Source organism: Falco rusticolus, chromosome Z (assembly GCF_015220075.1).
Source record: "Falco rusticolus isolate bFalRus1 chromosome Z, bFalRus1.pri, whole genome shotgun sequence".
NCBI classification, from domain to species: domain Eukaryota; kingdom Metazoa; phylum Chordata; class Aves; order Falconiformes; family Falconidae; genus Falco; species Falco rusticolus.
The window spans coordinates 70,728,549-70,750,979 of record NC_051210.1 but is presented as its reverse complement, the minus strand read 5'-3'; the positions used below and the strand labels follow the sequence as shown (position 1 = coordinate 70,750,979).

The window sequence follows — 22,431 nt, the reverse complement described above, 5'->3', positions numbered from 1 at the left end:
CAATTTCTATTAGCGAATTACACATTATATTTGACATACTGGAAACATTATTGTACATTAAAGTGACATTACTATTTAGAAAATTGATTGATTTCTGTATCTATTTCTACATTTGAAAAATAATTATATATTATTACATAATATATAATTCAATATTCTGTTTAATGTAACTTTTTCTAAAACCCTCAAAATAATATAAGATCACTCTTCTCCAGTCTCGTTGGTGGGTAACAACTGGAGCTTTGAAGGACTGTATCATCCCATCCTGGTACTCATTTCCTGTCATCATTAGCACTAAAAACTGCATCAAGATTTGGCCTCGATTTGTTAGGAGTAACATTATGAAGCTGGAACTTAACCTCCAATACAGGTCAGGTTGAGGACTGATGGAGAATTATCCAGATTCTTTGCAGACACAATGCAGTAACGGGAATTAATTTATTATTGTATCTTGGAGATTAGAAATGACAGAGGAGCTTACATGGATTTCTTAACTAAACAACAGTATTCAAAAAATTACAAGTTGTGGCAGTGTTTTTTAGCTATGGATATCAACATGAAAATAATCACATGTACCAACAAGAAAGTTGAAAAATCACTCCTAAAAATGTGTCATTAAATCCTTGTTACCACTTCATTTAAACTGAACTATTAGCATAAATCACGTACTATCATTCATACCTTTGGATCCATTTGATTAACAGCTACTGCAAGCAGAAGTCCATCTCTTGCAAATGCACACAGCAAAGCTCCTCTTGACTTTACAGACACACAATGAGGAACTAAATTAACAAGAGAACAAGTCTGCTGTACCCAATGGATTTGGTATGGCAAAGAACTGAGCACCAGAAAGAGAGACAAGAAAAACACAAGGTTACCCAGTTATGCTGAATGGGATGATTCATCTACAGTAAAGAACCATGCAAGATAAGAATATATAAAGCATGAACAATAAAAAATAATAATCTATTTTTCTTCAAAAACTACAAAAAATTTATATTTACACGAGTTTAGAAATTATATCTGAGCACTGAGAACTATTTTTATGGGACAGGAACTTGGGCTACATGTATAGAACATACAAATAAATATAGATGCATTCCATACAATTAAGGCACTTGCACTTTAGCCAGGAAAAGCTTCCTCAGTATAATGTCATCCAACACAGCGATGCTCAAAATTTGAAAATGAAAATCAACAGTACACAGCTCTGAAAAATGAAGTTGTGGATGCTCTATCATGTAAGTGTCCAAGGTCAGGTTGGATTTGGCTTCCAGGAACCCAATCTAGTGAAAATTGTTCCTCCCCATGGCAAGGGGATTGGACTAGATGATCTTTAAAAGGTCCCTTCCAACCCAAACCATTCTATGATCCCCAAAAGATTCAAAACATGAGAAAAACCACATGAAAGATTCCATTTAGAAGCATGCCACCTACACAACAAAAAACCCAACCCATTAACATGAAAAAATGAATTAAACAATAGTAAACAATGAAACTCAGCAGCAGTTGGCATAAAGAAATCATGAGTTACATGGCTGAGAAATATGGTTACAATTTCAAGATGCAAGTACTATGGTGTATATATACGCACATCTACACTGGGAATGTTATGTTCTGTTTCACTTGCGTCACAGAAAGGCACTACTGTGCTACTGACAAACTGAGCAAAGAGTGACGCTGCTTAGTAGGGCAAAGAGGACGCTACTACTAAGTCAGTATCAAAAGGGCATCATGTAACAAAAGCAGTTGTACCACAGCAAGCATAAATTTTAGCAAGTAACTCAAGTTATTTCCACGGAAGACATATTCATTTAAACTCACAAATATGTGTATCTCACTTAGGAAGAGGAATGGACTACACAGATACTCAGGATGATTATTCAATTGTGTTTTTAAGTGGTTGTATCAGTGTAACTATTTCAGTAAATGGTCCCAACCCAGATAAAGAAACACACACAACACACTCTTGCACATTCTAGGCGTAAAGAGATGAAAAGGGGAGTAGAAAACATAAAATATACAAATACGCATAATATAAAAGAAAAAGTGGTAATCAGGACATTTATGACTGTACAGTATGCAGTAGTAATGTAAGAAAAAGAAAGAAACTCTATTAGCATGATACAAAAAACTCCCTGACACTATCACTGTGTGTATGTACATGGGTTTGCATACACATGAGTGTTAAACACACTAATTAGGTCTAAGTTAATATTCAAGTATGGAATATATAGATGAACGTTATTACATTAACCACATTTAAATACTTGAAAATTACCACGTATGCTAATATATGAGCCACGTATGCTAATATATGAGCCACGTATGCTAATATATGAGCCACGTATGCTAATATATGAGCCACGTATGCTAATATATGAGCCACGTATGCTAATATATGAGCCACGTATGCTAATATATGAGCCACGTATGCTAATATATGAGCCACGTATGCTAATATATGAGCCACGTATGCTAATATATGAGCCACGTATGCTAATATATGAGCCACGTATGCTAATATATGAGCCACGTATGCTAATATATGAGCCACGTATGCTAATATATGAGCCACGTATGCTAATATATGAGCCACGTATGCATGTATGTGGCATACCATGAACACACATATGCAAACATATGTAGATGTTTGTAACCATAGATTTAACTGGATATCAATGCAGATATGTTCAATTCCAATTCTGAATCCCTGTTCTGCAGCGCTTCATAATGAATTTTTCCTCAACTAATGTGACTTCATATTTTTGAACTTACCTAACATATTTAAAGCTATTTTCATGCCATCGAAGAATCAAAAATGTGAGGACCAAACATTCTCCAGAGTAAAACACAAAAGAGCACAAACAGCAATCACCCAGTATCTGTGGAAAAAAAAACAAACCACAACCAAAAACAGAACAAACCCCAAAACCTGGTTAGACACAATTTTCTCTTTAATTATTTATATATTTAGATCAGTAGCTATCACAATTCAGATTAAATAAAGTAATGGTGTAATTCAGAATTTAAAGGCTGAAAAGGGTATTACTGGACGAGAAAAACTTCGATCTGATTCAGTATGGCTATTCTCATACTGTCACTAATCTAATACAAACTGAACTACTAAGCCTACAAATATCACCGAGAAGCAGCCACTGCTCCCAAACTTCACTGTAGCCTGTGGGGCTTTAACTTACTTAAGAGGCTAAATGGTTGCTTTAGGGCTTTTTTTTTTTACCTCATTTTGTATGAAAGCAGCATGGACTCCAATTTCTTTTTCTTCAGTAGAAGGCAACAAGACTGATTCATCAGGCAAAACTTGAGTCCAACGCCCAGCAGAAGAATTTTTATATGAGGATGCGTCTTCATGCTCTGTGCTTTCCCACAAAAAGACACATGCTGTAGGAGTTGTTAATAGTGCCTTTCTGCCATCTCCAGATACGTACAAGTACAATCTCATTAAACACTCTAGGGAAAAAAAAAACCAACACACACAACAATGCACCAGACAGTCTGCGCTCCTCTGTTACATTTAGATGTTAAAAACCATAGAGGAAGGAAATTTCTTCTCCATCAGAAAAAATTCAAGCTGTCACCTTAACTATTTCTCATTTCCAGCATCATCTCTGATAGGAGACCTTAGGCAGCAGTAATGTCTGATGGGACACACATTTTTATGCATTTTATGACTTATCTTTCCCACAGGACTCAAGCATCAAGAGTTGTTTCCCTGAGATCATCTTTCTTGGAATTCAACTTTGACAAAAACTACTACTAAATGCCTAAGTGCTCTACTGTTATCTTCAGCTCCTAAATGTGCTGATCTTCCCTGAAATGAAAGAATTGCTCGTATAATACTTCAGTTTACAACTTGGTATCAGTGAGGTTACATTCAATATGTGACAACATTTGATAAAGTTTGCAAATACTTGCCTTTACGTTCCCTTGTTAGCATTTGTCATAAAAACCTACCTACAGAATAAACTTCAAATTACACATATAGAGTTTATATCAAAGGTACATCTAAGGTATTGATAACCTAGTAAGGAAATTTTTTCTACAGTTAAAAATTAACCATTAAAATATAAAATACTTACTGTATTTAAAAATTGATTACTATTTAAAGATCACCAAATGCAAAAAACTGTACCGTTCAAGTGACAGAGGACATCTGTCAAAGCCCAGCTAGTACACAAACTATATGAATGCAAACCAATGTGAGAATATAGCTTTAAACTTGTGCAAGAACACTTAGCAAATGGAAAGCCACTTTTGCTCTATCTCATTTTTCAAAGGACTAATTGAAAAAAACTTACCTTGTGCTGCTGCAACTACCTTCTTAGACTCTTCGATTGCTGGCACAATTTTCAAGCAGTCCTGATCTTTATTCCACAGAAACAGCTCTCCTGTTGTAAGCATTCCTGCCAACCAAGCACCTGTGTGCATTGGGGGACAGATGTTTTGAAGGTTATTATTGTGAAGTACCTAAAATTACTTCCCTTACATCACAGCCACAATTGTAAAGCTGATAGTGAGCTGACAGGTCCTTTAGACAGTCTACCTTTCTAAAGTGTTACAACTACAAATAAAAACACATAAATTGATAAAACACAAGATATTATACTTAACAATTTCTTGATGTTGTTAAAACAACTACATTTTTCAACAATGACTGCAGCCGAGGAATCTTCTTCCTTGTCTTCCCAGATGCCAGGTTAATTTCATTTATACGTTTATCATCTAGAAGAAAAACAGCCTCTTTTTCCTGTTGAGGAAATGAAAAACACATTGCATTTTTTTAAATGTTACTTTCTATGTAAGTTTGCAAAATAATGCAGAGGTAAAAAACATCAGGGAAAAATAATTAATGAAAAAACAACCTGCAATTATTATTAACTTCATTATTTGGTATGTTTCCAATACAATACAGCATAATATCTAGCATCAGCCTACACTGATGATTACTTTGGTTCACAGGTATCAAACTGATTTTACAATCACTATTAAAAAGTTCTTCAAAGTATATCTCAACTGACTACCTACCAAATGACAACACAGCAACAGATTAGACATGGGTTATCTCATGTTGTAGGGTTTAATTTAGTAAGATTTTTGCCAGTGACTTCAGCAGAAGGAAATGGCTTTAAATGGTTACCTACTACGTAAAGTCAAACCACATATTGGCAAAAAACCTGTTTCATTTTATCAAAAAAGCTTAAGAAAGCATGTGTTTCAACAGATGCAGGGAAAACCGGGAAAAAATTTTTGTTCACTGTTTCCAACAATGTACTGTAAAAAAAAGTTATGAAGAACTAGAACCATCAAAACAATGATTTCATATAAGGGGGGGAAGAAACATGACACAAGACTCTCCATTGTTTATCTGAGAGGTTTTGAACCTCCAGCCTCAACTCAGTAAGATACAAACCCAAGCCATTTATACCTCGATATTTGTTAAGTACATTCAAAATCACTTTTTTTTTTACCCTCCCTTCTTGTAAAAAGAAACATGAAGTATTATATTATTTAAAAAACTACTCTTTTCAGAATTTTGTTTAAATATAAGTGCGTTACATTCACCTGTCCAATCCATGAGATGCGAGGCCATGGCTTGCTTTGCTTGATACACGTAGAGATGAGGACATCCAACTTAACCTCCATTCTTAATAAACCTCTAGGTAACCATTATAAAGAAAAGCAAATGGTGGCTTTTTTTCACATATGTGTGGAGAATCTGAAGAAACTAAAAAAAAAGACAAGAAACCTTTATTATTTGGGGGGTGGAAGCTGATGGGGAAACTAGACACAAACTCCCAACTACAGCAGCTTCCTGCTGAACACAAACAGAGCTGACGCTGACCTGTATTTCCAAACTAAAGCAGCTACTTTCGTTCACGTAGCTCACGGGCTATTTGCTGTTCCGCCATGCATATCACCTGCTTGTTCCTGGAGTTGAGGAGGAGCCACAACACAAAGCACCTCGCTAAAAGCTCTAACAAGAACGCAGAAAGCGAGGAAAACCTCCTGCAGCCGCCTACGCGCCAGAGACCAGGAACCCGGGCAAACCACCCGCTGCGCAGGCTGGTCGGGCGGGCCGCCGGCGCTCCGGGCCCGGGCCCAGTGCGGGGGAGGGGTAGAGGGGGTTCCCCGCCTGGAGCCGCCGTGAGCGCGGGACGAGGCGCTGCGCTCCACCGCGGGGCTCAGCGCCGGCCGCCGGGCTGCGGCCTCACGGCTCGGGGTCTGCCCAGAGCGCAGCACGGCGCCCGACGGGCAGCCGAGCACGGGCAAGCCGCCTGCCGCTGCGCGGGGCGCACCCCCGTCCCCGCTCCGGCCGCCACCCGCGAAGGTCCCACCGCCGATACTGCCTGCGTCAGGGCAGAGGCAGCCCCTCAGGCCGTCTCCGGCCCGCAGGACACAGACAAAGGCAGACAGCTACACCCAGACCGACGCTCACCACAACCGGCAGTCAGGGCGCTGACTGGCCTCCGCGCCGCCCCGCTCCCACCGGCGCCGCCCCGCGCGCGCTCAGCCCGGGGCTACACCGCCGCCCCCTGCCGCCGGCCCGGCGGGGCGCGGGCAGCGCAGTGCGCAGGCGCGGCGGCGAGCCCCGCCCCACAGCGTGCGTCAGCCCCGCGACCGCCGGGGCGTGGCTCTGGGGGGCGCTCCGCACGGCGGGAGCGGGCGCGGGAGCGTGGGCCCCGGTGTCCCCGCCGGGCCCCGCGTGCGGCTGGGGCCCCGCCTGCGAGCTGCCGGGCAGGCGGGCACGGAGACGTGCCGAGCGCCTCCCGCCGTGGGGGGGCCGGGCACCACGCGTGGCCCCCGGCGACAGCACGGTTGCGCATGGGAGAATTTGCCATCAGAGACGGAGGGGCTGCGCGACCGCAGGGGACACGGCTATAGGAAGCCAGCGCGTCCTATCAAATACAGGAATTTAGGTGAAATACAAGAAGTAGGGGGTGCAGATAGTCCTTGTTTTGTCACTTTGATGAAATGCTGTTGATTCGCTTATTGTTCCCTCAAACTGGCTCATGTTCCTCAACCACTTCAGAGTAAGTCCCTTTCTACCTTCCTTTAACTACATTCTTGATTGAGAGGGAGTAACACTGGCTCAGAAAGAAAAAAAAACCCAAAACACAAAACCAACAAACCGGCAAGTCATCATCCAATTGCTGATAATCCTATTAATGAGAAGTGGCTCACTTTCATGTTGGACAGTTACTTTACTTGTCACCGTTTGTTTCTGCTGCTGCCTTAATCCACCCATTCCTCTCCTCTGATCTCACGTTTCACATCCCTCCAAATTTAAATCGGGAAACAGAACCTACGCCTTCTCCATCCAAGAGCAGAGCAAGTGCTGCAAGAAGAAAAGGCAACGTCTACACCCAAGTTTCCTGCGTATCAGCAGACCGTGGCTTTCCGCCAAGTGCTGTGCGGGCCGGTTTCCACATGCAGGGACAGACAGTGCGCTGCCTGCAGAGCTGCTGAAGCTGTGCCAAGCCGGGACCCGGGAAATGCAGCAGCTGTCCCCATCGGGACAAGTAAGACTTCTGACTCCATCCCTACACGACCACCAGGGAACCCCAACGACCCAAAGATTCAAGTGCAACGGGGGTGGAGTTATTAAAGTCACCTCTGGGAATATTGTAAATAAGTATGAGGAAATAATGAATATATATGTGGCTGATGCAACCTTGACGGTTTAAGTAGACAATGATGCTTGAACTCGTTTGGCTTTAGCCTCTGGCTAGAGTCATGTGCCCAGCGCTGCGGTTTTTGCTCTTTGACTTTCCGTCACAATAGATTTCTGAACCTGCTTTTCGTGAGTCAGGTATTTATAACACCTGCCATCACCTGAAAGGGTTAAGGCCCAAGAACAAAGAAAATGTCTTAAAGAACCATACCTGAACAAAACACACTGTGAGTTAAAGAGGTAAAAGATAAAGTTACAAGAGAATGGCAACTGTGGAAGACCCCACCGCCACCCAGAGACCACCAGGAAAGACAATTATCCATGCGGAACAGACACTTGCATATGTTAATGAGTTCCAGGAAATCTCACGTAAATATATGTAACTTCATGGTATATAGCCTCTGAAAGTTTTGTAGTGGAAAAGCCCCAGTGCAACCCCAGCGCTGCTAATAAGAGTACCTGCTTAGCAGCATTGTTAAAGTGCTGTTGAGTCACATTTCTGTTTCACATCTGGAAAATATCAAAGATAACTCTTTATACACTTTGAAATCCTCTTACTTTGAAAAACCGGTAATATTGCCAGTCATTCTATTGACAGGGTGGGGGGAGAAAAAAAGATGAGCTTAAACTCAAGTCTGTGACTTGTGCCTGTTCCAAATTCTTCAGTCATTCCTCCAGCTTTGAAAATGGAAATCTACTTACCTAGATCACAGAGTATGTCTCAACACAACATACTTCTGTAGAAATGGTAACATTTAGAAATAAAAGCTAATACATCAGGCAAGACTTGGGACACTACTTGTATGGTGTATGAAGAGAACTGTACTAACAAGACCAGGGTAAATATACATGGCATCCGTGCTGTGCAACATAGCTATCAGCACAAAACAACTTGTAATCTCTAAAGCTAGTATACTTTATACGGTGATTTAAAGAATCACTTCACCAATATACGAGCAAGCAGAGGTGATCTTTATTTGGCAGCGCTGGGTGCATGGAGGATCGCTCCACCCAAGTCATGCACACCGAGGGCACCTTTTAGCCTCCTCTTTATACAAGTCACTCATGTCTATTCATTAACTTTCCAATAAATCATTTACATATTCATTACAATTCCAGGAACATATCCGTTGCCTGGACAATTAGCACATTCCCTATGTTACCCATTCAAGGATTTAGTACATCCTCAAGTTAACCATAAGGGTCTCTTTAGACAAACATGACCACATTGTTCTTTAAATAAATCGTATATGGCCCATTTTTCAATGGAAAGATGCAAATCTTTTTCTCAGGACATACAGTAATTCTTCTATTTAAATAAATCTGTGAGGAAGTATCAACACTGACAAGAGAAAAGCCAGTATTAAGATTTCAGCTCTATTTTGATCTAACAAGAGGTAAGAAAAAAAGAGATTTATTTTACTTTATGTATTACTTCACTGGATGCATTCTCCCGCTTAAAATCACCAGAATGTACCTGGCAGTTCACAGGGAAAGAAATTTAATGACTGCGCTTTAAACAAAACTTTAGAGCACAGTAATTGGCTCTGGTAGTAAAGGCTCTATGTAGAAAACTTGCATGTAAATGTCTTAATCCACACTTATTTTCTTCTGTCTTTTGAACACCTGTGATGTGTATGAACTACTCATTCTCCTTGGAAAAAAACCCCTGAAACATCTATCTACTCTGTAGGCCTAAGATATTTGCTTCTTTCCCTCACTAAAAATCTCTCCAAATGCTTTGATCATTTACTTGCACGAAGAAGTTATTTAAGAAAGACTAAAGACCAGCATGAACTGGTAATTTCTTGTGCACATTATATAGACTTTATGTTGCACATAATGCATAGCAGTAAAACAGAGACAAAACAAATTTCCTTGTAGGATGAGATTTAAAAAATCTTAAGCAGCATGCATACAGGATGATGCATAGGCTTTGGTCCTTTTAAGGAACAGACACAATTTGGTGCTTGTGTGCGTGTAATGAAAGTATAGACGAAAGTCACTTTCTGACATCTTTATTTGTTTTTAAATTGTACAAAATTTTTTTAAAATAGAATAGGGAATAAAAATTGATGGTATTTCATTTGCAATACAAATTAGATTTCTAGTTTCTGCATTTTCATCCCAAACATTCTATACCAGGCTGTGTTTAAAGTGACAGTGATGTGACAGTCATGAAATAATGATTATCTGCTACCGAAAGACCTGGCAACAATTCACGCAGAGTTGTAACTGCATCAATGCTTCCCCATATGACCACATTATCACCTGACGCCATACAGATATGCTTTTATCATCACCTTGCCTTCTTCAGTTGTCATTCCTCGTTTTGATACTTGGAAAACTACTATCAAGTAGATTTTACATCCTACTTTTCCCCCATTACTTAATTAAAAAAAATATATATATTTTCCAAATATTTTTAATCCTCAAGGGAAAGATCACAATGTATTTCATTTCAACAGAGTGAAAAAAAACTTTCTATCTGTAGTATTTAAAGAAATTCTATTAATCACATTTACCTTCTACAATTTGTAGATAGCTTTAGAATAACACAAATACAGGCCACACAATTTCTAACTACAGCACAAGATAAAACTTTCCCTGTATTTCTTTCTGAGGATCTGAACTTCTATTTCATAGCACATTTTATCTGACCTAATGATTCTGTTATTGGTGAAGCCGTTCTAATTTAGCCTGCAGTGACTTAAAATTCCCAACAGCAGTCTGCACCATTAGCGTCGGGCTCATAGACTGAAGTTCAACCAGGTAGCAACTAATGGCATCCAAGCAAACATTTGTGAATCGTTGCCTGTAAAGAAAACAGAATAATAACAAGTTCTGTTTTGTTTCTGTGTATTTGAATTAATCTGAAATAGAAAGCAAGCATTCTTTGTGTTTTAAAAGAATAACGTATCAGCAAGACATGTCAGCTACTTTTAAGTATTTACTTACTTATTAGAAAGATTGATTTTTGAAATCTAATGTTTGTGACTAAGGCCTAATAGGAAAACAAATTAATAATTACTATTTATCTGATATTTAAAACAAACAATAAAACATTATATAGTTAATAGCAATGTGGAATATTTAAATATGTAGATATCAATTTAGATACTAATACAATCAATGTATAAGTTATTAATTTAGATAGATATTTAAATATCTAAAATAGTATCAAATCACAATGATTTAGGTATTAATATGTAAGTACATATTAAAATTAGATAACATTTGCTATAGTTCTAGTTAAGATTATTTAATTCAGCCAACTGCAAATGAACAAAGAAATGAGAAAAGATAGATGTAAACTCTGTATGCGAAAAGGGGATATTTACACGTATTATTTTCAAGAGAACCTGAAAAATTTATGGTGAGAAGAGTTATTAAGGCTTTGCCTAGTTCTGCTTGTTGTTTCTGAGAAAAGACTGTTCTGACTGAAGTTTACAGAGTCTATTCACAAAAGCTGCCAAAGCTAGAGATCCCATAATATGCAGGCAACTTGAACAAGTACATCGCTATTAGCTAGAATCTTTTCCCTAAACTCTTTCCTGTTGCAGACTAAGCTGAATTTTAGTCTTGGAGTAATTCATCACTAACCTCTTAAAAACAGTTTGGGAAGATCTATCCTCACGTTTAGTCTTGTCTTTTCCAGAATACCAAGAACTCAGTGCTTCTAGCCTTTCTCCATTAAACAATACACCATTTAACCCACAAAATGCCTGATTCTCATTTTTCTCCACTTTTCCCAGATTGCCTCAAATTTGTCTGTACTACTCCTTAAAGTATGCTGCCAAAATTTAAATAATAATCCTCTCAGTTTCTCCTGAATCTTCAGGAGAAATTATCTTTACTTAAGTAGTTTATGGGGAGGACCCCACAAGCTTCTACCAACTGGTTTTGAATGAGGAGTCTCATCATCACTGCTAGTAAAGAAATACTAAATTCACACAAAAGAAAAGCAAAGCCTTGAGGATTGCTGAATTGCAGTGCTTTAGGACATTTTATATCTTGTCACTATTTATTAGGACATAGTTGCCTTTCTTACCTCCAAAGTACTTTGCTTGGATCATGTACATATCCTGATAATAATACATAAATTGCCTCTAAAAGGTGTAAAGGCTTTTTCATTCTATTCCAATATGGGTCCTAAAAAAAAATAATTCCAAAGTATATTAAGGAGACAAATATTAAGGAGACATGAAAAATAAAAAGTATGTGTGTGTATACGCACACAAGTTGCCAGCTTTGGTCATTATTTATTCATTGTAACAAAAACTTAAATAAATGAGAATTCTATTTTAATCTGTACTGAGTCTGTATTTAAGTAGCATTTTGACTTTTAAGTGCTAAAACATGCATTAATTTAACTGTTTTCCATTACCTAACAACCTGTAAAGTAATAGATTTTAGTTCTGAACCCCTTACACTGTAAGGAATCTGGGTAAAAAGAAACAAGTCAATTCTCTTTGTTTTAATTCTGTTTAAGTCTGTTGTATAAACCAAAAGTTAAAAACAAGTCTTCTTATTCTTTATGCCTACTGTATCAATAGATTAGACAAGATGCAGTGAAGTAACAAATACTAATCATTAACAGGAAACAAAATTAATGTATTCGAGAGATGCTGTTCCTTCTGCAACATAGCAATTCTAATCCTATTTAATCCTAAATAAGTTTTAGATGAAGTAAAAGGATTAACAATTTTCCTCATGTTTCCCCCAGGGGAAAAAACCCACAGCATTAAGAGCCTTTAAGTAGAAAAAGAGAACAAAAACTATGAAGTTGATATTTTGATATATCGCACCTTACATGATGTTTCCCACTAAAGACAGACCTTGACAGTAGTTGGAAACAAAGTTTTTATTTTGTTTTTATTTTCCTTACCCGTGCTTTAAACAAGTGGTCATAGACTTCAAGCAGCCTTGGCAATGGCACTCCAATTTCTTGCATGGTATGTGTTACAAAACCTACATACCAGTTCAAAGTGCAGACATGTTGCTCTAGAACCTGCACTAAAAAATCTGGAGGACAAAAATAATGGGATGTTTAGATTCCAAATTGTTAATGGAAGTCTAACAAAGAAAGGCATTTAAAAGTGATTATTTACTCCAATGTTAGTTTTCCATCTTCCACACAGTGAGTACCTTTCTTCTGTGAAGCACATCTAACAGTTTCCCCAGTCTGCACTGTGGGAAGGTTACGTAAAATGTAACTACTTCCAAAGATGGTATTAAGCTACTAACAATGCATGACTGATTACTTACACTGAGTACTTTATTACAGTTCTGCCACAGAACTATGCTGTTAAGAAAAAGTTCATTAACTTCTGTTTCAGCACAAAAGTACACACTAGTATTTCATTTGCTAGAATAGCCAGCAACTATTCTGCATCTTTTATCATGTTTAAATGTCAGTGACAATAAGCAATGTATTGTTCAGCACTAAATGTTCTTTTACAATATTTCAGTATTGTTAAAAGATCATTTAGTGCTGAACAATGTATTTTCCACGTTTTTATGTAATACCACGTTGTCAAAACATGTGAGCATCTCAAAGAGGCTCCAAAAATTATCTAGAGGTCTCCTGAATGATGTTGTTAAGAGTTTGCCCCTGATGACAGTAGCAGATACTTCAAAAGACAGCAGATAAACGTGGTTGCTTAATTTTTTTTAATGTATAAATACACATTTTTTTATTTTGATAAAAACTTCATTACTTTCCAAAATGGGATCTGCACAGCTATCCAAAGATAACTGTTGCTGCCTTCTAAGCTTTATTTACTTCCCAATCAGCGTGAAAAACTGTAAACGGGTTAAATCCCTAGCAAAATTCTAAGAAAAACTGTACTTGTAAAAACTGTAATGGTTTCATAATCGTAACAGTTATACTGTGTTTATAAAGCTAAATGCCAATAGGAATTCTATTTCTACTTTTTGTGTAACTCCCTCCCCTCAATCCCTTGTCAAAGTTACTGTAATAATAAGCAACTATCACAAAGCTTTTGTTCCTCATTTCTTGGACAAAACTGAAAAGCACTACTGAGCTACCCTCAAGATCAACTCCACCACTACTGACTGTCGAAATTATTTGTGACTGTTTTTGCTGTAGCTGAAGCAACAGATTACTACAGTAATTATGTATCACAAAATTATCATTATTTTTTCCTTTTGGTTTTTTCTTTTTGGAAGATATTTCTTAGGTTAAAACTTTTTAAGAGGCTAAAAGAAATCTAAGACCCATTTGTATACACAGGCTAAACAACTTGCCTAAAGGAAAGTAACGGGGTGTGCCAGCATATATCTTCCCAAGCAATACCATCTTCAGACTAAGCGCTTGCATTCTGTCAGCAGGGCTCAGAGACACAGTATTGCTCAACTCTGAAAGTGAAAAGAAATCATTTAGCGGTGACTCCAGAAAAAAAGTTGGACATTTACATACAACGACACTGAGGTACTTAAATTTACTTCAAATTTACCAACATCAAAATCTTAAGCTATTGTCAATGCAAAATCAGCACATGGAAGTTAAAATACCACTTTCTCTGGTGTGTGTACACATATATTCACACATCATTTTATGTTTCCTTGAAGTTCCATGCAAATCTACAAAAAAACACTGAAAAAAAGCCCAACCACAAAAACACAAACTCAAAACCCCACCACCAAACACAAGATATCCATAAAAAACCCCTACTACTACACATAGCTTTTCCCTCAAATTACTGTCAATGTTGTTTTGCACAATGGTGTCCTCAAGCACAAAACCCATGAAAAAGAAAAAAACAAATGGGAAGAGAGAGAGAATTACCAACTCAGGGTAAAGAGTGAGGCAGATTATCACAGCTGAGCGGCTAGGCTTGCTGTTCTGTGCCTACTGCTCTGCTTCTCTCAAAGTGGATAAAACCCTGACACTTCCACCCCTGTCGACATTATAAAAATGCAGGACTCTGACGTTTGCTTAATCTTTGTTATTATAAGTTTAACAATTTTATTATAATTTCCTAATAGTGAAACCTTCAGACAAAATTTTGCAGATATTTCACAGTGTCCATATAAGATGGCATCTAAGAACAAGAAGGGATGAAATGACTTCTTAAACGTTATTGGGAATGTGATTATTGAAGCCATACATGCAATATATTCCAAGGTATATGTAAAAATATTACTTTTTGTCCTTTAGGCATACAAGCCTAGCATTAATGAATTACTAGTTAGCTCTGCTTACCAAATACATTACAGAATAGTCCAGCAAAGATGCATCTCAGTTGGACGGCATATCAGTAGAAGCACACAGTCAGTCCTAAAACCTATTTTCCTGTAGTTCTAGCTTGTACCACTCCTAGTCCATTAAGACCTACCTTTCTCAATGATTTCTTGCCAGAGAGTCTGCACCAAGATAGGATCAGAGTGACCCGCACAATGTATAATTGCAAGCTTACACTCCGCAAGCCTAAAAGGGTCAGCAAATTCTCCATACAGCTGGAAGAAAAATTACCAGGCTTTACATTTCACACAAATAAATAAACAAAAAGGAAATTTTTATAATCAGCTTTTCTTTATTTTGTATGGTAGATTTTGGATTAGTAAATTACTCTTTTTACCACCTTTAGTTTTACTTATTAAATACAATCCTCAATTTTATATAAAATTATAATTAATACCGTTAATTTTCTAACCATTGTCCCAAGAAATGAAGCAATCTAAGAGGCTTAATAAAGAAGACAAACACATGGAAGAAATTAAGAGTTCTACAGACTGAAGGAATATTGAAAGTACAGAGAAGGACAGTCTAGGATAACAGACATTCTCAGACCAGGAATGCCAAACTGTCTCTCTATTACCTTCCCTAGTCAGCGTAGGGTTAGTCTTTGCAAAACTTTTTTCCCCAAAAATGTGATAAATTGACCTTTAATACATAGAGATTTTATTCACCTTGGTTATATCCATCAGCTCAGCATCAAGCTGGGAGATTGCATCTTGTGCTGAAGAATGATGGGAATACTGCTGTTGTAAAGTTTCTTGTATTTGAAGCTGTATCCTTGCAACCTTGTTTAAGAATAATAAAAGTATTTCAAGATTGGATTAATTTAATCAAAGCTTAAAATACACACAGAGTTAACTTCTTTAAATGTCAAAATGTTACTGCCTTACACCTCAAGAGTCTCCTATGAACTACATTACCATGCCACATTGGGAAAAAAGCACAGAAAACTGTTTCTAAATAACTGGTAATAGAATTATCATGTGCCAATGAGACAAAGTGAAATAATACATTTAGAGTGTAGCTTAGATTAATGTTTTTTCTTACTTCCATCTTCTCTTCTAGTTCATGTAGGAATTCACCATCTGCAGCTATAGAGGATACGGCAGTGGAACTTTTGGCACTCAAAATGGCACGTGCAATGTATTCAAGACGCTGCTGAAGAGAAATTTCTGTGCTGCAAAACAAATATTCAAAATAAAATGAGTACCTACTATAATTATTTGAGGGTTAATTATATTCTAACTAGACTCTGAGAATTACTAAGTGACTTCTGATTTTACTACATTGTGCAGGACATTATCGAACCATAAAACCCCATCTCTGTTGCAGGATCAGTTCAAGGGTACTTCTCATTCCACTCTCAATTACCCTATCTCATTATAAAATTCTGTAAAAAAAATGACTGCTTGATATGTGGTACTTATAACAGGATATACACTGCAAGCTACTGTATAATATATAAAATAAACATAAAATTTCTTTCCACTAACATCCTGAATTAAAAGCTAATATATTCCAATCATTTAAAAATCTTTTAGCAAACATCCTTGGGCATTGGCCTTTTCTTAAAATACCTACACATAAGGTCTTGATTTTAGTTTGGTTTTTCCCCAATTTTCTTGATACATGCAACAGATCACACATGATCCATACCTATGCAGGTCAGCCAACTTAGCCAAGATTCTGGCAGCGTTACTAAAATTTCTGTTCTTTTCAAAGTATCTCCACAGTAAATCCATATAACGGACTTTATTTTGGTCAATCTTGGTCATCCGCACAAGGTAGGGTTCCAAAAAGGGGGCAGTAACCTGCAGAAGTCATAAAGATAACATTTATATTCTTGCTTTCTTCTCTTTTTTAAAGCATCAGCATTATTCGAATTAACTTTTCCAGTTCAGTGGAATTCTCCAACAAATTACTCTGTTGTACAGTGATAAGCTCACCTGTAACAGTTTGTCTGCCAAGTCCACTTGTATCAACCAGTTATAAAGTGCAATACTGAAGAGTTCATCTGTTGAACGCTGAGCCAGCTTCAGCATTTGTTCAAACTAAGGGAAGAGAAGGCCAAAGCTCTTACTCCAGAAGCAGTTACCTTACATCAAGCACTGAATACATGTGACAATACTTAGGTTCACGTTATTTGCATGTCATCGTTTCTATGAACACTTTGTACATAAAGAAGCCAAGTGACTTTCATATACTTTGCTAAACAATTCCATAATAATTTTTTAAAAATAATAAATTCTACACCACTTCAAATCACACTGATTTCTGGAGTGCAGTCATGATTTTTTTGTGAGTTTCTTACATGGTGCCCTGCTTCTTCATTGCTCAGCATGTTGGGGTCAGATGACAACACTGGAGGACCTGGCTTTTTGGGTACACTGGGAGACTGAGGAGCAGCTTTACTTTGATTCACCAACTCTTGAAGGGTGTCAGTGATACACTTGTAGCTGTTCAATCTGTAAATGGAGCAAATGGAAATAAGTCTTACAATTTTCATTGCAACCATCTATGAAATACTGTACTCTTCTCAAACGTTGTTATTGTGTGCCTTTGTAAACACAATTGCTAAAATTTTAAAAAGGTCACAGATTATTGTCAGCTAGTTGCTACAATCTTGATTGCTCTCCATCACCGTTCTCACAAATACTTCTGTAACTTTCAGATCCCAGTGTTTTCTGCAACTATCAGTTTACGCTCTGTTCCAGATTAAGTTGATGCCATATTAACGACAACCAAGGAGAGCATGCTGAACAAAAACATCTGTATTGTGTCCCCTATTATAAAATACTTGTTTGTCATTACCCTGCATACCTTCCTCAAAATTTAGTCACTTGAAATAAAGTACCCCATATAATGGTCATAAATTATCCTGAAAACTTGCCTCTCTTGAAAAGCTTGCAGTCCAACAACATCCTCTTCTGGTTCTCCATTTTTATAGAAATGAAGGCCAAGGCCTTGTGGATCTTTCTTCTCAGCAGCTGTGAGAGAGAGTTCTACCACTCCCTCATAGAAACGCACTAGAAAAAAACCCAATAGATAGATGTTCATTGTTGTATTAAATCTATAACAGAACGGTAAAGTGACATCAACACTTCCCATTTTATCAAGCAAGAAAAAATAAACCCTATTCACTCTGGTCTTGATCGTATAAAGGTTTCCGTCTAACCCGTGGGGATTATATGCAAGTTTGAAGTTACATGTTTGTACAGAGGCTGAAAATCTTGACTATTACAACAGTTGTATCTACCTTTAAGTTATATACTAGCTTCTGTTGCACAAAACCGGATTCAGAACTATGTTTCAAACAATGTATTTGGTATACAGGTATACAACCTTTCCTGCAACAGTATAGTTATTTACCCTCTGCCTACACACAGCCCAACAATTTTCCTGAAAGCATTTTTAACATGTATATGAAACAAATGGGCACTGCAACGTGAAACAAGTGGATAGGAATATTTTACTATAGAAATAGGGTTTTTTTTGATTGGTTGGTGAAATCTAGAAAGGCTTTAAACAAGAATGAGTTGATATACATTAATTGTAAGAGTTACTAAGAAACCACATATGGTGAAACACTACAAAATTAGTTGAAAGTGAGTAAACAAAACAAAAAAAAGAAGATGGCACAGAAGGATGCTAGAGAAATAATTTACGAGAACACGATCAGTGATTGCCTCTTACCTTGCCTATATTGCGCACAAACATTAGCAAGGTCTACTTGATTGCTGATCTTCTGGTACTCTTTCAGCGACTCTCTTAGCATCTTCTCTTTTTCTTGTTTGCTTTGAGCCTGCCGAGACCGCTGAAGCAGTTCATTTGCCTAAAGACAAATGATGGGAAAATGGAAATACTTCACATGAACACATCACATCACAAACAGTTTATGGATATTGTTAATGAGTTACTCCAAATTTCTAAACTGATACAGTAGAAACATCATCCTCTGAAAAAGTTTCTCAACACTTGGTAACACAAAGTTTCCAGCAGAAAGATTGCATACGAACAGTAGCAAGAAGGGCTTAAGACTTTAACAACCAGCTAGTTCCCCATCCTCCCCTCACCAGTTACTTTTTTTTAAAGCTATCTGAAGAGCTTCACAGACTGAAGTTCTTAAAACACAATTATGTTTCCACAAGTTCCATGAAACTAGGCAACAGACAGAAAACAAGACTATGCCGAGGAAGAACATGTTTTATCAACATCAAGATTACAGTTTTATTGGACATCACATTGGAGGTAGAGATCCTATGAACATTACAAATAACTGCAAATGCTTCAAACCAGAGCTCACATAATCTTCAGCATTAATCAACTACAAGATAACAAATATGTTCGCAACCTGCCTTTGTTAGTTCCTGTGCTCCTGAAAACTACTTGAGCATAATGACTCATACGCTGCCCAACTTATCTCCTCATTTGAACATGCTCTGATGTTGCGTTTTGGTGCTGTAGAGTCTGGCAGCGAGCTTACCTTGGAACACACAGCATCATCAGTGCTATAAAGAAGAGGACAGATATCTTGCAAATGGGCAATGATGCCATCCACAGCAGCATTATCTCTGATGTAACAGTTAATGAGAGAAGCAATGAGTGCTCCAGTCAGCTCTCTGTCTCTAATGACCAAGTCTTTAAAAGCAGTAATCTTTAGCTGTTCTTGAAGTTCCTGAAAATAGACAGAATTTAAGTGGTTCACCAAAGCTTTTACTTTATCCTGCTTAGAAATGTCACAATGCTACAGCAGCAAAATTAACTGTTTTCAGCAAATAAAAATATACAGAACTCCAATGACTAAAGTGCACAGTACAGAAATACGTTATTTAAAATAAACATTATATAGCAAAATGGAAATAATAAAGAAAGGCCTATCAATGAAGGCACTAGACCCTTGGGTGCCAAACAACAGTGAGAACTTAGCAGACTGCTGCTGCCATCTTTACCATGGTCACTTTTGTTTCAGATCGCTGTAAATGAGAATGGAATTAGCAGTTCCCCTTCACAGGACACTGTCAGAATGCACACCCTATAAAATGACTATGTTAGTTTTTAGTAAGGGGAGCTATCTGAGTACTGTCACAGATGAAAAAAATTACAGATGCATAAAAAGGAGGAATTTTAAAAGTTTGATGTCTGCACTCTTATGTTTTTTATATTAAATTACATTGAATGTTATTGATTTTAAAAAAATTAGGAATATTTGCTTACATAGTTGCCAGTATAGTCTATGTAGTGTCTATGAATGATCACTAACAGCATGAAAATACTATTAATAAAAACTCTGAAACTACTGAAGACAGAGGAAAAGGTTCTGTTTGTTAAAAAGTTCCTTAACTTCTTATCCAACACAAGAGAAAAGCTGCCTGTGTTAGAAATCATGCTAACTCTCCAAAGCAATGGTGTGAAGAGCTCCAGCTTCTGTGCATTTGTAAAGTTTAAAAAATTGTTCTTATTATCAACAAAGAACACGATTTGCCAAACCATCTATTTTCCTATGAAGTACTAGGACAGAATGCCTAGTATTCAAATCAATAGCTTCTTCAAGGGCTAGATGCAAATTCAACATTAGTAAAGGGTACACAGCAGTAGGATCCATACTTCCGTAAGTTTCCTTCTTTACAAACAGAGGCTGAAAGAACTGGAATCATTTAGCCGGGAGAACACAAGCCTCAGCAGGGAGCAGTGTGTGGGATCTTACTAATATTTATGGGCAGGTGTAAACAAGGCAGAGCCAGACTATTCTCAGTGGTGCCTAGTAATGGGACACAATGCAATGGCCAAAAGGTGAAGCAAAGGAAATTACACCTAAACATAATAATAATTCTATTATTCTAAAGGTGGTTGAACAATGAAATGGGTTGTCCAGAGAGGCTGTGGAGTCTCCACTTTTGGAGATATTAAAAATCTTACTGGACATGGCCCTGTGCTGGCCACTCTAGCTGACCCTACTTTGAGCAGGGTGGGAGCAGATAATCTCTAAAGGTCCTTTCCAGCCTCAGCTGTTCTGTGATACATTCTGGACTCTTTAATTTACAAAAACGTGCAGGGGTTTGCAATTCTACAACCCTACTGCTCTCCACTTAAACATTTAACACCACCAAGGCAAAGTTTGAGTTCCTCTTGGCTGGACAACAACGGTCTATTCTTTTCAGCACAATTTGCAGAATGTGTTTAAAGTGACAACACAGTACTTTATAAAACAAGACTCATTATTGTCAATAAAAGTAAAATAAAATCTATTGTTAGTGACACTTCCAAACTGCTAAAATTAGTTGATGAAGTCAATACTACTTCTTAGTTTCTTAAAAATAAATACTTGCAACCTGAATAAAAAACCATGTGTGGTTTAAAATTCATTATATGTTTCTTGCTGAATTAAAGTAATACTCCTTTAGGAATATTTAGGTAGCAAAAGAAATTCAGATGTTAAATACAAACAAAATTAAGATCGTATGATTCAGATCGTACCTTCTGAAGCTCGCCTACAACAACACTGAATTGGTGCTCACACAGCAACTTCCATAGAGCCAATGCCTGGCAAGTTTTGTGAACAAGTTGCTGGATGCCTTGAAGTGAGGTTTTCTCAGTTAGCTGTGCCTCAGCTGTTAATGCAAAAATACTGACAATAAGTAACTGTTCTATGTGTTTCAAATTAGCATGTAAGTTTTTGAGGTGTTAAAATAACAATCTCCTTAAATATCTTTTTTTTTTCCCTCTTCCATTCTTGATTAATGCTGTCTAGATCTCTTTGGAGAAAAGTGCCATGTTAACATTTCCCCCAAAACAAATACCATCTGTTAACATTTATTTCAAACTGTGCAAAAGGGAGCAGTACTTTCTGAAAAAGAAGTATAGCTTCATCTGAGTGCACTGGATTTACCTATCAGTCTTAAAATTTTTGCTTATTTTTTGTAAACAGTTACTATAAATGTATTTATGATGAACATAAAAGAAGTACAATTAAAACCATACATATTCACTTTGTTTGACTGCCTGTATTTGCTTTTAGAAAGAACAATTGTAGTTACAGCTTCAGTCAACACTATCTAAACTATCTTTAAAGGAGCAACTACTCTGAAAACTATAACATTTAAATCTGGTAAGATGTATTATATTCACTGAAAGAATAATATGGACTTACTTATTGCATGGGTGAAAGATAACTAACAATTTATGCCTTTACTTTTGAGTGCTTACAGTTCAGAAATGAAGCAGCAATTACATTGGGTCATTCAGCAATACAAAAGGTTTATGGGTTTTGAAATGCATGCAAAAACAATTATTAAATGTCTATCAAATTCTACATAATGACTTTAAAAAAATATTTACATTCACACTATTTAAACTGAGCACTACAGAAATTAACTAGAAATTAAAACCCAGGATCACATACCATAGTCAATTCTGTATACACATCAGCAACATTTCCCAACTGGCCTGCAAATGCTGGACAAGAGCTACACTATAG

At 37.3% G+C, this 22,431-nt stretch overlaps 2 protein-coding genes across 8 annotated transcripts in view; both read right to left on the bottom strand.

The window, feature by feature from the left end:
* CPLANE1 (ciliogenesis and planar polarity effector 1) overlaps positions 1–6,503 on the bottom strand; it is a 66,918-nt gene extending 60,415 nt beyond the window's left edge. For 4 of the 6 annotated variants that reach the window (XM_037373377.1, XM_037373382.1, XM_037373381.1 and 1 more), the window contains exons 1-7: positions 5,864–5,952; positions 5,584–5,737; positions 4,633–4,768; positions 4,320–4,439; positions 3,242–3,471; positions 2,779–2,885; positions 682–838 (exon numbers count right to left, since the gene is read on the bottom strand). In XM_037373377.1, the coding sequence (XP_037229274.1) occupies positions 682–838; positions 2,779–2,885; positions 3,242–3,471; positions 4,320–4,439; positions 4,633–4,768; positions 5,584–5,664 (831 nt within the window). In that variant the 5' untranslated portion in view covers positions 5,665–5,737; positions 5,864–5,952. Of the gene's footprint in view, positions 1–681; positions 839–2,778; positions 2,886–3,241; positions 3,472–4,319; positions 4,440–4,632; positions 4,769–5,583; positions 5,738–5,863; positions 5,953–6,457 lie in introns of those variants that run through there. The other 2 variants (XM_037373378.1, XM_037373384.1) reach the window with 2 other exon arrangements.
* A 3,194-nt stretch (positions 6,504–9,697) lies between these two features.
* Positions 9,698–22,431, bottom strand: part of NUP155 (nucleoporin 155) — a 33,050-nt gene continuing 20,316 nt past the window's right edge. For both annotated transcript variants that reach the window (XM_037373828.1, XM_037373829.1), the window contains 14 exons: positions 21,432–21,565; positions 19,441–19,632; positions 18,651–18,789; positions 17,848–17,983; positions 17,269–17,422; positions 16,904–17,008; positions 16,614–16,768; positions 16,005–16,134; positions 15,629–15,742; positions 15,055–15,175; positions 13,964–14,074; positions 12,582–12,718; positions 11,745–11,845; positions 9,698–10,508 (listed from right to left, as the gene is read on the bottom strand). In XM_037373828.1, the coding sequence (XP_037229725.1) occupies positions 10,367–10,508; positions 11,745–11,845; positions 12,582–12,718; positions 13,964–14,074; positions 15,055–15,175; positions 15,629–15,742; positions 16,005–16,134; positions 16,614–16,768; positions 16,904–17,008; positions 17,269–17,422; positions 17,848–17,983; positions 18,651–18,789; positions 19,441–19,632; positions 21,432–21,565 (1,871 nt within the window). In that variant the 3' untranslated portion in view covers positions 9,698–10,366. The remainder of the gene's footprint in view (positions 10,509–11,744; positions 11,846–12,581; positions 12,719–13,963; positions 14,075–15,054; positions 15,176–15,628; positions 15,743–16,004; positions 16,135–16,613; positions 16,769–16,903; positions 17,009–17,268; positions 17,423–17,847; positions 17,984–18,650; positions 18,790–19,440; positions 19,633–21,431; positions 21,566–22,431) is intronic.